Here is a 16,608-nt window from a genome sequence, read left to right as displayed (position 1 = left end):
ATTCCAGAGTTTATCAAGACATTTTGCATGAAAACGTACAACCATCTGTCCGCCAACTGAAGCTCCGCAGAGGATGGGTGATGCAACAGGACAATGACCCAAAGCATACAAGTAATTCAACAAAACAATGGCCACAACAGCACAGAATACGCCTTCTGGAGTGGCCCAGTCAGAGTCCTGACCTCATCCCGATTGAAATGCTGTGGCATGACCTTAAGAGAGTGATTCACACCAGACATCCCAAGAATATTGCTACACTGAAACAGTTTTGTGAAGAGGAGGGGTCCAAAATTACTCCAGATTGTTGTGCAGGTCTGATCTGCAACTACAGGAAACGTTTGGTTGAGGTTATTGCTGCCAAAGGAGGGGCAATCAGTTATTAAGCCCAAAGGTTCACATACTTTTTCCTCCCTGCACTGTGAATGTTTACATGTTATGTGCAATTAAACCATGGCAACATCTAATGTTTGTGTAGTATTATGTTCAGCAGACTGTGTTCTTCTATTGTTGTGACTTAGATGACGTTCAGAGCACATTTTATGCCCAATTCATGCAAAACTCCACGTAATCCCAAGGGGTTCACATACTTTTTCTTGCAACTGTATATATATGATCTTATCATGATGTCAGATTGTTTATGGGCCTGATACGATCGTTTTGGGTTTAGCGCTACATCATTTCTAGTTTTTTATATTTTCATCAGATCTTTGGGTATTGGATCAGATGTTAGCAGCTTCACACATTTATTTATTGCTTTTCTTCTGCATAAGAGCGCAAGTAGATTTTGTATATTATTGTGAATGAGTGATGTGGCTGGGGTGGTGGAGCCCTGCACTGACACATTTTAAAAAATTGACAGCTATCGGGGGATGAGATCCCCTGCTAGCTGTTAAAGTGGGGGAGCCGGGGCAGGTGCATTCATAACATGTTACAGCTTGAATATGGGTGTAACATGTAACATGTTATGAAAGGTGAACTTCTCCTTTAATATAATATACAGAGTGAAAGAATATGTGTGTTGGCTTTTGTTTTCATATGAACTATTTGGAAGTAAAATTATATTTCATTATTAGGGGGGCCGTAGCAAGAAATATAGTCTTTCTCTGATGCAATCAATCACTCTACATCAATCTAGATTATATGCTAGCCATTACAAAGGCTGCTATTTCCATGAACAAATTAAATAACCAGCTTCTATTCTAAATCAGCCCCAGTATATTTATCTATGTTTATTAGAAGATAGGAGATTATGAGAAAGGCAGTTAGTATATTTTGGGGAAAAAGAAAAGAAAAACTTTTCCATGAAGGATGCAGATTTTTCTTCCCACAGCAGAAGGACTTTTGAATGTCAGGCCTTGCTCATTTCCTAATGCTCTGCAGGTCTTTGTGTCCATGCACTCTTAGCAGAGGATCAGGATATGTGCTCATTTGTACACGGAATCATTCAAATTGACTAACATCAGAGACATCTTGTGGTCACTTGTGTAATATCAGCCAACCAAAGTAAACCCTCGTGAATGGAGTAAGTATTACATGAGGATGAAATATTTCATGCAGATTTGTAAAACAGGAAAAGAAAAGCTTAAGTCATTTTTACACAGCTGGCAGGAAATAATTGATGCTGTTGCTGATCTGTTCTAATAGAAGAGCTGACTATCTAACTGCAATGTAGGTAACATAGGGAACCTGTCACCTAAAAAGTACAACTTTAATATGACATAGTTCAATAATAACACTGATTTGCAAGTTTCCACCCAATGGGGGAGATTTACTAAAACTGGTGCACACATAATCTGGTGCAGATGTACATGGTAACCAATCAGCTTCAAGGTTTTATTGTCAAAGCTTTTCTGTCAAAGCGATTCTAAAGGTTCATTTTGTTTTTTTAAATAACAAGCATGCTATACTTACCTATTGTGTGCAGTGGTTTTGCATAGAGCAGCCTGGATCATCCTCTTCTTGGGTCCCCTGCAGGCTCTCCTGGCTCCTCCTTTCAGTCAGGAGCCCCCATAGCAAGCAGCTTGCTATGGGGTACCCGCTGCTCCATCTGTCCATTCACACACGGTGCCACTATTTGGCTCCAACCCCTCTCTCTCCTCATTTGCTGACTGGCTGTGATTGACAGCAGCTGAAGCCAAAAAGAGACCCCGGACAGCCGAGGCTGTCATGCACATCACTGGATCTCGATTGGGCTCAGGTAAGTATTGAGGGGGCTGAGGGGGCTCTGATGCACACAGAAGGTGTTTTACCTTCATGCATAGAATACATAAAGGTATAAAACCTTGAACTTTTACAACCACTTTAAGGCCCCTTTCACAAGATCGGTCTGCTCAGGTCTGCCTGTCAGTTTTTTTAGGCGGACTCAATCTCTATTCACTTCTATGGAGCAGCGGATGTAAACTGACTTCTGTCCATTTACATCTGCCTATGTCCAATCTGACCCACTAAAAAAAAATGGAAGGGGGTCTATTGCCTCCGTCTTGGCGGATCAGATTGGAGGGCAGTTGGGTGTAAATGTAAATGGTCCATTTACAGCTGTCCACCCATAGAGCCGAGTGGGCTGTGTCTGTTCTGCATACGTGCAGCAGACACAGAACTGTCATCCACCCGCTCCGCTCTGCTCAGCAATGGGTTAATGGACAGATACCCCTTTGAGCAAGAGGATTCTGCCCCATGTGAAGGGCGTGAGTCAACAAGCTGAAGCAAGAAGCTCATTGGCTACCATGCACAGCTGTACCAGATTCTGTGCACCAGTTTTAGTAAATCTTCCTAAATGTGTCACTGATTGATGTGAGATTGTAATATAAAATTCAGTCTAAATATACATTGAAATATTAACAATTATCCATAACATCCACAGCTTTAAGCAGCTTTTGTTCATCTTTCCAGAGTGTCGGAGCCTAAGTGCTGGCACACAACATTATGGGATGCAGTGTGGCATCCAGCCAAATGCCAGACAACAGTATAATGCTGTGGAGCAGGTAATGTATGTAATCTCCTGCACCATCCACAGCCTGCATGTTGCAGGCATTGTTCTGGCAGATATGCCATTAAATGCTTGTGCTAACTGAGCTATAGGCTTCAGTGCACATACTAGAAATTCTTAAAATAAAAGGAACTTTTATTTCAACTACATCAAAATTTCCCCCAACAAAACACATAATTAATAATGGTCTTATAAATGATCAGGTTTGATTCCCATGGTCAATTCTTGTTAATATTGTTGAAAAGTTCAGGAAAATGTATTTATTTTTTGAAAATAATATCAAATATTTAATTGATTGACATCATTGACTAATCAGTATAAATTTAGAAAGCACAATAAATGTCTGTGATGTTACAGTATTACAGTATGATTTTGCCTCATATGTGATATACTCACTTTAAAACATAATTTCACCTTTAAAATAAATGTACTGCTAGACTTAATTTACATTTTGTCTTGTAATATTTTAAAATTACTTACTGTATGTAGTTAGGTACTTACATATTTCTTTGGTATATATCAGGTTGGTAGGCTTAAATAAAACTGAACTGGTTTTCTACTGAGGTTGATGTGAGCTGTACAGTTCTATGCTATGCATTGTTGCCAGTTAAAATAAAGTTGCGATTTCAGTGCCATGTGTGACAATCATAGGTCAGACCAATGCCCTCCTCAACAACTTTTTTTTTTTTGTATTAACAATTTTTATTGGTTTTCATGTGAGTACAAACAGTATATTTTTAAAAAAGATAAGGAAAAAAAAAAAAAAAAAGCATATCAGAAAGGTACATCGATGGTAAAACTACATATGATCAGGACCAGTGGAATCATATAATAACAGTGCGAAAGTAATCAGGGTCTTACATTTTGGGCCGGCATAGAGGAAATGAAGGTATCCCACGGGAGCCAAATCATCTCAAACACAGCAAACGAACAATTATGTAATGCAGTCAAATATTCCATCTGTCTTACATCAGCAACAAGTTTGTACAAAATCGGCAATGAAGGGGGAGTAGAAGATAACCAACACATAGGAATGCTTCTCCTGGCCGCGGTCAGAACATGTACAGCAAGTTTTCTAGCTGGTTTAGGTAGACCCGGGAATGGCAAGCCCAGCAAAAAATGCAGTGGGTCAAATGGGAGAGAGATATGCAACAACGATTGCAACAAGGAGCGGACCTCTTCCCAAAAAGGGGCAATGGAGCTGCATGTCCAAAAGATATGGTAGAGAGAACCAAGATCTCTACTACAGCGCCAGCAGGCAGGAGAAGCATTCGGATTATAAGCATGAAGAACTTCAGGTGTTTTGTACCATAACATCATGATCTTGTATATATTTTCCCTAAAAACCACACAGACAGAAGATCTAGATGCATTTTCCCAGATTTTCTTCCACGTTAATAAATCAATATCACGTTGTACAAATTGAGACCACCTACGCATGTAAAGGTGAGTGTCATTGGATAAAGGGGGGGCATCCATAAGGAGTTTATAAGTATTAGAGATAATACCCCTTTGGTGGGGACCCTGCATACATAAACGTTCGAAGGGAGTAGGCTTCCCCAGGATCAATGAGGGTGATAAGGTAGAAAAAAAATGGCGTATTTGAAGGTATATATATAGGTGATGAGGAGGTAGAGGAGCCTTTTTCTGAAGATCCGGGAATGAGTGTAACTTACGAGTCACCGGGTGTACCAAGTGACGCAATTGAAAAAGGTTAGCTACTACCCAAAGAGACATCCGGGACATGGCCATATTATCTGGAAGATTAGGGTTATAGAGGATATTTGTCAGTGGGGAGCAATCAGAGGCCAGTGTAAATTTAGCCTTACATTTCTGCCAAACAGTCAGTGAAAAATGCATGGGACCAAGGAATAGGTGGCGGAAGGAAGAGACATCCACTGCTGAGGTCGACCAAAGGAGGGAACATGGATGAGCTGGGGACAGTTGCAATGATTCGATCTCAGTCCATGTGTTGGGAGGATGGTGGGTGGACCATGACATGAGAAAACGAAGGTGAGTTGCATAGTAGTATGTTATTATATCCGGCGCCCCCAATCCCCCCCTAGAACGCGGGGAGAGCAGAACAGAACGTGCAATCCTGTGCCGCTTATTGTGCCAAATAAAATGTAGGAAAGATTTCTGAAGGGAGTGAAGTTTGGACATAGGAACGGGGACGGGGAGAGTTGCAAACAGGTATAAAAGTTTGGGTAACACGGTCATTTTTAAGACGTTGATGCGTCCGAGGAAAGAGATGGGCAAGGTATCCCAATGTTTCAGAGAGCGAGAAATTGCTATAAATAGTGGGGGGAAATTGGCCTCGTATATGGATTGGTAAGAGGAAGTAAGATTAGTACCTAAATATTTTAAATAGTGGGTGCACCACCGGTAGGGAAAGGCTTGCTGAAGCGAGGTTAGAACAGCAGGTGGAACATGTATTGGGAGTGCCTCAGTTTTGGACGTGTTGACTTTGTAGCCTGATATAGCCCCAAATTGTTTCAGAGTCTCATGCAAAATCGGTAAGGAGGTGTGGGGGCTCGTAAGTGTGAGGAGGATGTCATCTGCAAATAACGATAACTTGTACTCATGGGAATGGGATTGTATCCCACAAATATCCGGATTCGACCTGATGGCGATGGCTAATGGTTCCAGACAAAGAATGAACAGCAAGGGAGAGAGTGGGCAACCCTGACGTGTGCCATTTGACATCTGAAAGGGAAGTGAAAGAAAAGAAGCTAATCTGACCTGCGAGAAGGGGGATGAATAAAGGGTCTTCAAGGCTGCTACAAATGGGCCTCTAAAACCAAATCTCTCCAAGACCATGAACATATAAGGCCAACTTAAACGGTCGAAAGCTTTTTGAGCATCTAAGCTCAATAACACAGCAGGGGTAGAGGATCGGTTAACCAAGTCAACCAGATCAATAGATCTCCTGGTATTATCTGCAGCATGTCTGGCAGGTACAAAGCCCACTTGGTCCCTATGTATAAGTATGGAAATAATTCCGGACAGTCGGTTGGCCAAAATTTTAGTGAAAATTTTATAATCAGAATTAAGTAGGGCAATGGGGCGGTAGTTGTCTACAATAGAGTGATCCTTATCGGGTTTAGGGATAACCGAGATATATGCACGGGAGAATTCAGTCTGGGGTGTGACCCCCTTGAAAAGATCTCGATAAAAAGAGAGGAGATGAGGTGCCAGAATACCAATAAAAGATTTATAATAGGAGTAGGGCAATCCATCCGGTCCCGGGGCTTTACGAGAAGGGAGATGTTTAATTGTGTCCAGTAATTCCTCTAGCGTAATGTCAGCATTAAGGGTGGCAATGTCTGAAGGTGATATTCTCGGAAGTGACAAAGGGTCAAAAAAATTATCAAACGATGACTGTGTGAGGGGCGGGTGAAGGTCTGGGGTCAAACAGTTATACAGTTTCCCATAGAATGAGCCAAAAAGGGTTGCCATAACCCGAGGGTCATAGGTAGGGCTTCCATTTGGCTGTATTAAAAGGTCAGGCATCGTAGAAGGGGACTGAGCTTTGAGTCGATTGACTAACATACGATGGGGTTTGTTGGAAAATTCATAAAATTTCTGCTTAACCCAGAGGAGGGATTGTGCAGTCTTACTGGAGTCGAGAACTTTAATTCGGTCCCGTAGAGATGTTACCCTCTGGAGCCCAGAAATGGACGGCTTGGCCAGTAACCGTCGTTCCGCAAAAGATAGCTGATGTATAAGAGAGGCCCTAGCACTCGCCGAGGACTTTTTTAAACGAGAACCCATAGAAATACAGAGTCCTCGAAAGACCGCCTTATGGGCCTCCCACAGAGTTGAGGAAGAGGCAACGGAGCCAAAATTGTGTGTAAAGTAGGTATCAAGTCCCTGCGACAGTTCATCTCTAAAATGGTCTGTGGAAAGAAAGGTCTCATTAAGGCGCCAATGACATGGTTTGGGTATAACAGGAGGAAAAAAAAGGTTTAAAGTCAAAGAGGCATGGTCAGACCAAGTGATGGGGTTGATTTCAGAAGAAACCAGAAGTGAAAGCAGTGGGGCAGAGATGAAAAAATGATCTAGACGAGAGTAACTACGGTGAGGGGTGGAGTAGAAAGTGAATTGTTTATGAAGGGGGTGTTTAATCCGCCAGGCGTCGAAGAGACGATGCTCCCTTATCAGTCTACGAAAAGATTTTGAAGAGGAGCATTGCCGCCTCGAGGGGGTGGACTCAAAAAGAACCTTCCTGTCTTTATGAGGAGAAAAAATCAAATTAAAATCACCCCCAACAATCACCTGCGAAGTGGAAATGGAATCTAGGTCAGCGAGTGTTTGGGAAAGGAACTGCAATTGACCCGTATTTGGGGCGTATAAATTCAACAGAACAAGGGGGGTGTCACCAAGCATACATTCCAAAATAATAAAGCGACCCTGTTGGTCAACCTTGGAGGAAACAACCCGAAGGGAGCAGTGTGACCTAATCAAAATTGCCACCCCGGCCCTCCCGGAAGGATCAAAGGCCGAATAGGCTTGGGAAAAAAATCTTGAGGCAAAACGAAAGGAGCCAGATGATTTGAAATGGGTCTCTTGGACAAAAATAATGTCTGCTCCTGAGGATCGAAATTCCTTCAAAGCCATCCACCGTTTTTGAATGGAGTTGAGGCCCTTAACATTATACGACAGAAACCTCAAAGCCATTATGAAATAACAACAACTGAACTACATGTATTACCATGACAAATGAGTGAAATACCATTGATGTAGTAGAATAGAAAACAAAAAACATAAAACAAGCAAATAACACAAAAGAAAAGAATATACAGTGAAAAACAGGTATCCGCAAGGATATAAACTTGGGAACGTCAACTAAGTCCAAGTCGTCTAGGCCAATGGCTAGACAAGATCGGGGGTAGCACGACATCCGACACAACCGGGAGGTCGTCAAACCCGGCCAGGAGAAACAGAAGCAAAAAATGCACCAAGGGTTTGGCCGGCCAAAATGACAAAAATTTCATACATGGTATAAAAACCATGTATGAAACAGGAGAGAGAGAACAGCACCAGATTAGCCACAGAAGGTCACCCCTGAGAATCATCAGGCAGGTGGATCACTTGATCGAGAAGAACGCGGACGTTGCGGGGTGCGTGAGAGTCTCTTCCGACCTCCGCGGACTGGTGTCCAGATCTTGTTGGGGGTGGCGGAAGGACGGGATGGGGTAGGCGGCAAAGAGGACACATCATCCGATAAAGGTGGAAGTCCCAACTGTTTTAGGAAAGAGTCCGCTTCATGAAGATCCCGGAGAACAACTTGAGTATTGTCCCTAGAAACGACCAGCTTGAAGGGAAACCCCCAACGATACAGGACACGATGTTGCTGAAGGTGTGTGGTGATCGGCTTCAGAGCACGCCGTTTGGCAAGAGTAATCGGAGAAAGATCGCAGAAGAGTTGGAGTCTGTCACCTTTAAATTCCAAAGAGGATTTGTGGCGAACCGATGATAGTAAGGCTTCTTTGCTTTGAAAGTAGTGGAAACGGACTATAACGTCGCGTGGCCTGGAGCCCTCAACAGGTTTAGGGCCCAGAGAGCGATGAGCCCTGTCCATTCGCCAGTCTGCCTCTGGGATCATGGGAGCAGTTGCGATGAAGAAGGACAGTAGGTGGCGGTGTAGTTGTGCATCAGCAATAGATTCGGCCATACCGCGAATACGGATATTTTGGCGCCGTTCCCTGTTTTCCAGGTCTTCTTGTTGGAGCTGCATTTGGGACATGGAGTGTTTCAGATATGCGTTATCTTCCTCCAAGACATGAACGTATTGCACCAAATCATCAAACTTGTTTTCCAGTTTATCCGTGCGGTCTCCAATCTGGGCTATTTCCCCTCTGAGATCTATAGCCAATTTACCAACTTCAGCGGTTATGGAGGCGGTGTTATTACGTAAAAAGATTTGCAACTTATCGTCCAACGCAGAAATTGTAAGCGTAGAGGACAATATAGCCTGCTGAGGGTTTTGGCTAGGGGGAGGAAGATACCCTGGTGTAGGGTGGTCCATAACCCCTCCTGCTGTGGCTTGGGAATCAGAATCCTCCCTTTGGGGATGGATCAGAGCAGAGGCTGTCAGCTGCTCTGTTATAATGCAGGGTGCAGTACCCTCCGCGGCCACCGGGGGTCCAGGAGCCTCCATTTGTGGATGGATCAGAGCAGAGGCTGTCAGCTGCTCTGTTAGAGTGCAGGGTGCAGTACCCTCCGCGGCCACTGGGGGTCCGGGATCGTTCCTCGGACTCCTGACACTACTTGAGGCCGGGGATTGCGGCCTAGTCAAAAAGCGTCGGAGCGGCGAGGGCCGCGGATCCTGCGGCTGCGGGGAGGGGGGCTTCCAGCGCCCTATCTTCCCCATGGAAGCCTCTCCCTTATGCTGGGCCGGGTGCTTGTACTGTGTGACTCACCCGTAGCAGAGAATATGCCGTGGAGTGGAGCGGGTGAGTCACTACTGGCCGGGGATGAGCGGAGCTCAGCAATCCGCGTCCGACATCATCCCTGGTCGCGCATGCGCCCCCTCCTCAACAACTTTTGACAAAAGACTGGTCAACCTCACACCTCATTGTCACTGATACACAACAATGACACTCACAGCCTCACTCTGCACAAAGATTTTCCAGCTTGGGGGCCACAATCCAAGTGCCAACAGACTAAGAGTGATTGGCACTGGGTTTAGTACTAAGCAATTAACTTTTTACATTGCCACCAACTACTGCTATAGGGAAGTAGTAAACTTTCACAATATTAGCAATAGCAATTTATGACTCTAAATAAATGTCTGCACACACACTTGCCACAGACAAGTATGTCCAGAGATTTATACTACAGTAGCGCTCTTCAAACAGACAGGGATTCTTTTAACTCTGCGTTAATACATTAGAGATCTTAACACTTTTCAAAATATGGTTTAATAATGAAAAAGTGAAAAATGGTGCAAATAATGTATTTACAGAAAAGAAAAAGGTATTGGCAACAATACAACAGCAAGACAAAGGGATGAAAAATAAAAATTCTTGCAAGTCCTGGTTTGCAGAGTCTAATGAATAAGCACGATGGTACAGCGGCTTTCACAAGCTCTGTTGGGTGTTTCTTGTTTTGATGTCTCATGAGAGCTGACAACTGTGGTTGCAGTCCCTTTTTACTGGACTTCGAGGGGGGTGTTGACAGAAATGACTTGACCAATCATTCAGTCTAATTATGGGTGCTGGGATGTCACTGCATTTACGAACATGTCCCAGATACAGTTTTCTATAGGTAATAATGTCTTTGATTACCTACAGGTTACAGTCTTCAAACTTGCATATTGTTGTCCAGCATTAAATTACCTTCACAATCAATATAAATATGGCAGCTTCCAGATGCCCAGTTTGCCTAGGAGAGGCATTGGGCTGGTTCTGCTCTCGGTACTCCTATTAAAGTACGGGTGTTTCAGCTCAAAACGCTAGTAATTAACTGTGGGAGGTAAATATGCCCTTACTCTGGCTGTAATATTATTCAGTTTCAGATGTTATGAAATGCACTGGGAACATGGATTTTACCATGAGGGAGAGATAGAAATGTGTATTTCTGCACACTCCAGCTGATGTATTTACGATGGGGTTGATCTCGGTTATTAGGCATTCATTTTGGATCATTATAAAGCTTCATTTTGTTATCCTTTGCCATAGGCCATGTTTTGGGAATTTCCTTTAGATAAAATAGCTGTCCTAAATTCTAAGACATTGACATTGTTTAACTACTTGCTGAAGGTTTTACCCCCTTCACGACCAAGCCATTTTTTGCTTTTCAGCACTGTGCTATTTTAACTGGCAATTGCTTGGTCATGCAACACTGTACCCAAATTAAATTTATATCATTTTCAATTTTTCACACAAATAGATCTTTCTTTTGGTGGCATTTGATCACCGCTATTTTTTTGTTTTTGCTATATCAACAAAAAAGATCAAATTTTAAAAATAAAATGTATATTTTCTACTTTCTGTTATAAAACATTTCCAATAAAAAATGTAATTTCTTCATAAATTTAGGCCAAAATGTATTCTGCTACATGTTTTTGGTAAAATAAATCCCAATAAGTTTACATTAATTGGTTTGTGTGAAAGTTATATTACCTACAAACTATGGTGTATATATTTGAAAATTGATTTTTTTAATTTTATTGTGTGCTGTGATTGGCCCACAGCTATCACATGATACAAAGTGCTGTGTTTGGCCCAGGTACTGTGTGATAGCTGTGGGCCAATCACAGCATCACTCTACAGAAATCACAGCTGTTATGAATGAAATTCATTGCATAGCAATCACACGATCCCTTGTCTACTCAAAGTAGCCAAGTACTGGGAACCACAATCTGTTATGTACACTGGACATAGCAGTCATTGGAGTGGCCTGTTGCTTGCCCCAGACTGGATGACATATATGTACATAATCCAGCCTGCCCGTGCCGCCTGCCCGCAGTAAATGTACTGTGGGAGGGTGGCAAAAGGTTAAAGCACCTCTGCATGGTGAAGAAAATTCTGCAAATATGACCTGATGGGGGTACTTAGAGCGGAGTTCCATCTGAAAAAAAAAAAAGTCAGCAGCTACAAAGACTGTAGCTGCTGACTTTTAAAATACAGACATTTACCTGTCCCTTGGTCCAGCGGTGTCTTCACCACTGCTGGTTTCACCAGCCATCTTCTCTCCCTGGTGCCGGCATCTTCAGTGTGGGCACCCGGCTGTGACAGCTTGCAGCTTCACAGCCGGATGCCCACTGTGCATGCGCGAGATGCGCTGCACTTTGTGAATGATCCCGTAGTCTTCTGAGACCTGTCACGTGTCCCAGAAGACTACGGGGAGGACAACTTCCACTTCCGATCACCTAGGCGATTGCAGCAGAAGTGGGAGCGGGTACCTGTCAAATTCGGGTACCCACTCCCGAAAGGTGCCAATCCTTAATGGGGAGTGGGGGACAAAGGCTAAAAGTGGATCTTCCCCTTTTGGGTGGAGCTCTGCTTTAAAGATTGGGGTTGTGAACCACTGCTTTAATCTAAACAAGTAAAAAAGGTGTGTCATTGTTTTACCACAGCTCTGAAGTGACACAGTGCTGGAGGAACTAGTCCAGGAACAGTATGAGTAGCTTTAACAGATACCACATGTAAAACTTCATACACAGCTTATTTTAATTAAACAGGAATGTACATTTTAAATAGAACTCCAGGCAAATAACTAATTATTAAGTCAAAATTAGCATGTGATAAGTGTTTTAACTTTCAAGGTATTTACAATTCTGTTAATCCACCTTTGCCTTGTTACATAGCCAGGAAGGAGATTCTACTAATTCCTAGTTCAGCTTTACAGCTTTCTGGATCCTTGTTCTACTCATTAGTCAAAGGTGATGATGCTAAGTCATTATTCAGTGGTTCAGGTGGAGGTGAAGAAGTGACACTAGAAACTGCAAATTTGGCTGAACAGAACTAATCTTATGACAGGTAACACACAACATATTTATTTTAGCTGACTAGCTGTTTGCCTGGAGTTCCTATTTAAAATCAATAAAATCTAAACAGAAATATTGTTAGTGTGAATGGCAGAATTGATAGAACTGCCATCAAATTACAAATTCATTACTGTGATTTCCTAGAGGATCTCTCTTTAATGCTAAGTGAACAATGTAGATATTAAAACTGCTGGGGAGAAAGAGTTTTTTTTTCTCTTATTCCTAATTGCTTTCTCCAGTGAAGGGAATACATTGACACCCTTCAAATTATCATATGAGATTTATGGCATGTGGTAATCAAATGGACTGTAGAAAATACAATAGAACATATGGCGCAAAAAATCATGTGGGCATAATTAAAATGACTTAAGTTCTATTCCATTTTGATATTCCTAAAGTACACAGATTTAAAGCAGCCAGATGGTATAATTTGTTATGCAAAGCGATTCTTGCTATCAAGCTGCAGTTGTGTTGCTCCAGTCAGAAAGTAAACAAGTGGAGATAAATATTTGGCGATTACCCAGACATAAGCTATTTTAAACAAAAAAAGTAATACAACAATAAAAAATTTATAAAAGAAAACCCTCTCTAGAAGCACAATGGTAAATGCACCTAAAACTGATGTCTTACCTAAACAGGTAATTAAGGTTTGTGACAATCAAGAATGATGGGGTCTTGGGGGTGAAACTATATATTAACTTTTCCAATAAAAACTAAACATTTAAATAAGAATCTGCTTTAAAAGGAAGGAGAGGGTTTTGTTTTAAAATGACAAGTGGTTAAAAACAATAAATACAATTAAAGTGTATCTAAAGCCAACATTTTTAATTGTAGTTTTGTATAGAGTGGTGAGATATACCATGTCTATCGCGATTCACTTTGTCAGGCTTAACCTCTATGATTAAGCCTGACAGGGTGAAATGCATTAAAGGGTCGATCTCTAGGTGGAGTTGTGCAAGATGTACTACTTTGTCTAATAAAGTATGTGGAAGAAAGTGACAATACCAGAGTGTAACCCTTTATTTGCATATGGTGTTAGCTGGACTGGAAATGGGCTCCAGTGACTGTCACCTGGTGTACCCACAACAGAGTAAATATGCTTGGAGCTTGGGATAAGTGAGACCTGAGACAATCATCTAACTGTTGTGAAATCTACGTGGAGTTCTTACCAAAACATGGACATAGTGAAATGTTTAAATGGGGACACTTTTCTAAGACACAAAGAACACGATAGACTATCTCTCCCTCTAACTGAAACTTTTTATGGAAAATCATAGCACTGCACAGTAGGCAGGGATTTTTTTCAGCTTGAGCTACTCAACTCTGTAAGTAACAAGCTTGTTCAGTAGAGCAGGCAAAGCTAGGTAAGCATGTGGAAAGTTGCTTACAATGAAAAGCCATCTGTTGTTACTGAAAGAGAGCTTGTCTTTTTTCTTAACCACTTGCCCTCCAGAAGGTTTTACATTTTCATGACCAGGTCATTTTTGCTATTCAGAACTGTGCTACTTTAACTGACAATTGCGCGGTAATGCAATGATGTAATCAAATGAATCTTATATCATTTTTTTCCACACAAATAGAGCTTTCTTTTGGTGGTATTTGACTGCCACTGAGTTTTTTATTTTTGGTGAAATAAACGATAAAATAACTTTTTACAAAATATATATATATATATATATAAATTTTTTTTTTTTTTTTGCTTTCTGCTATAAAACATATGCAATAAAAAAAAAAAAACGCAAATTCATAAATTTTGGCCAAAATGTATTCTGCTACATGTCTTTGGTAAAGAAAATCCCAATAGGTGTATGTTGATTGGTTTGTGTGAAAAGTATAGCATCTACAAACTATGGGATATATACTGGAATTTTTATTTTTATTTATTTTTTTATACTATTAATGGCAGTGATCTGCGACTTACAGTTTACCGGGAATGAAATAGTTGGTGGGCAATCTGACACTGACACTGGGGGGAACTGACTAACTGCTACTGACATCAAAAGTGACATTAAAGGATAGGTTCCCCTTTGGGAACATGTTACTTGTTCCACCCATTTTTAGGGTGGAACGTAACATATTCCCAATGCTGCAGCAGCCACCGGTTGCCTCCCTCTCAGTGACAGAGGAACAAGGAGATGGTCCCGGGGCAGTTCAGCTTTGTAATTGACTCTGCAAGCGGAAGGGTGAAGTGATGAGTATGTACAGCTTGGGTAGGTATGCTGACTGCACAGCAACTGGGTGTACAAACAAAGTAGGCCGCTACACAAAACAAATGAAGCTGTCAATGACTAAGGGGATTAATTATGGCTGTATGTGGTATGAATGTTGAACAAACTTTACTCTTTATTAAATGCAGTGTTCAGTTTATTGTGTTTATGGTTAATACAGATGCACTGTATTTTTTATTTTTGTTTTGGCTAAAGTGAGTAGCGGTTTTAAGCTTTTCATGTTTTTATTGCTGTCTTTGCCACTGTTTAAAAAAAAATGTTATTGGAAGTGTACAAATCAGCAACTCCATTCAGGTCTATAGTCAGCATCAGCAACAGCAACAGTGGCATCTAGCACATTGATGAAAAATTCAGACATGTCTGTATATTTCTGCACCGCACATCAGCGTTGTGAACAAGGCAAGTGGAAAACAACTGTTTTCTATGTGCCTTAGTGGTGACCTGCATTTATCCAATGCAGAAAAGTGGGTCCACTACAGTGTAAACAGGTTCTAAGAACACCAATATAACGACATCACTGTCTATTACTCAAAGAAATAGGTTAGTTCAAAAAGTAAGAGAGAAGTTCTTTATCATCACCAAGCAAAAGAAATACATAAATATAATATAAGGGCATTGGTTAATACTCAATATTATATCCTGTTTTCTAGACAACATTATGGACTCATACCTATAAAATACTTTTGGCATTATCACCTTGAAACGGAATTTATAGTTACTTTTGTTATATAGCATATCGCTTGCTCAGTACTGAAACTGCAGCAGTAGGTTGAAGAATATACCCTGTCATCTTGAATAACACATTTGGTGATGTAAAAGGAATGTGATCAGGATGGAAATTGCAGAAATGTAAGGACCGAATACTCCTTCAGGAATACAGCACAAAGCTGAATTTCCCTCCATTCTTCGGTACAGAAAGGACTTAACCTGCTTAGGCAGTCAATGCGGAGGGGAGAATATAAAGCACGACTGTGCAATGTTATTATCCCTGTGCTAGCTCCCCAATCCTTCATGGCAATAAGGCTGCTATTGTTCTGTAATCCAGGCTGCCAGACGACACAGCTTTCATAAGCAATAAAAAAAAAGGCAGTGCAGACTTTCAGGACCCAAAGTATTTGTCAGGGGGCGGCACAGACAAAATATGACATATTCTCAGAGATTAAACCTCCGGTGAGAATTATGGCCTTTTCCCCACATTATTATTGTCAGACTAGACTCATGATACAATCCTATTTATAAGTAGATGGAATATGTGTACGACAGAGTTATAAGAATAACAAAAGTGGTTGTGTTGTCTGGAATAACAATGTATATCTGTTAAATCTTACCCTTCTAAGATTCCATTCAGGATAATTCCCAGTCCCATCATGTTCGAGCCTAATCTTGTATAGTTTTCCTATGTCCTCAATTTCTACCTATCAAGGTAAAATCATGGAAATTAGTTTTGAGATGTAGCACCATACATGCATTCAAAGGCATAATTAAAAAAACAAAACATTACTTAATAGTAGATATTAAAACAAAGCAAAACAAAAATGCTCATGCACCACTTCAGTAAATGTGATCACCATACATAAATATAAAATCATATGTAATACTATCCAGAATGCATTATGATTATAGTTGGAAAAGTTCACATTGGGATGGAGTTATGGGTGGATGTCTCATTATTGGTGGTCAGTGGGAGGAAAAATGTCCCAGTGTTTGTGGCCAGTATGAGGAAAAAAATGTATACATAAAAAGTGCACAGCTTCCCCTTATTTATACCCATATTTATATAATATATACAATATTATATATAATGATATATATGTATATATATATATATATATATTTTAATATATATAAAATGTCTAACACTGTGAACAAATCAGTGGAATATAATGCACTAATCTATA

The 16,608-nt window shown here is 41.0% G+C and overlaps 1 protein-coding gene across 1 annotated transcript in view; it reads right to left on the bottom strand.

Annotated features, from left to right (window-relative positions):
- Positions 1-16,608, bottom strand: part of LOC149461351 (lipoxygenase homology domain-containing protein 1-like) — a 392,516-nt gene that overhangs the window by 260,173 nt on the left and 115,735 nt on the right. The window contains exon 18 of the mRNA XM_089678445.1: positions 16,039-16,125. Coding sequence (XP_089534571.1) covers positions 16,039-16,125 — 87 coding nt within the window. The remainder of the gene's footprint in view (positions 1-16,038; positions 16,126-16,608) is intronic.

Source organism: Staurois parvus, unplaced genomic scaffold (assembly GCF_062004578.1).
Source record: "Staurois parvus isolate SC_StPar_1 unplaced genomic scaffold, SC_StPar_1.0 ptg000205l, whole genome shotgun sequence".
Classification (NCBI taxonomy): Eukaryota; Metazoa; Chordata; class Amphibia; order Anura; family Ranidae; genus Staurois; species Staurois parvus.
This window is presented reverse-complemented; position numbering and strand designations above follow the sequence as displayed.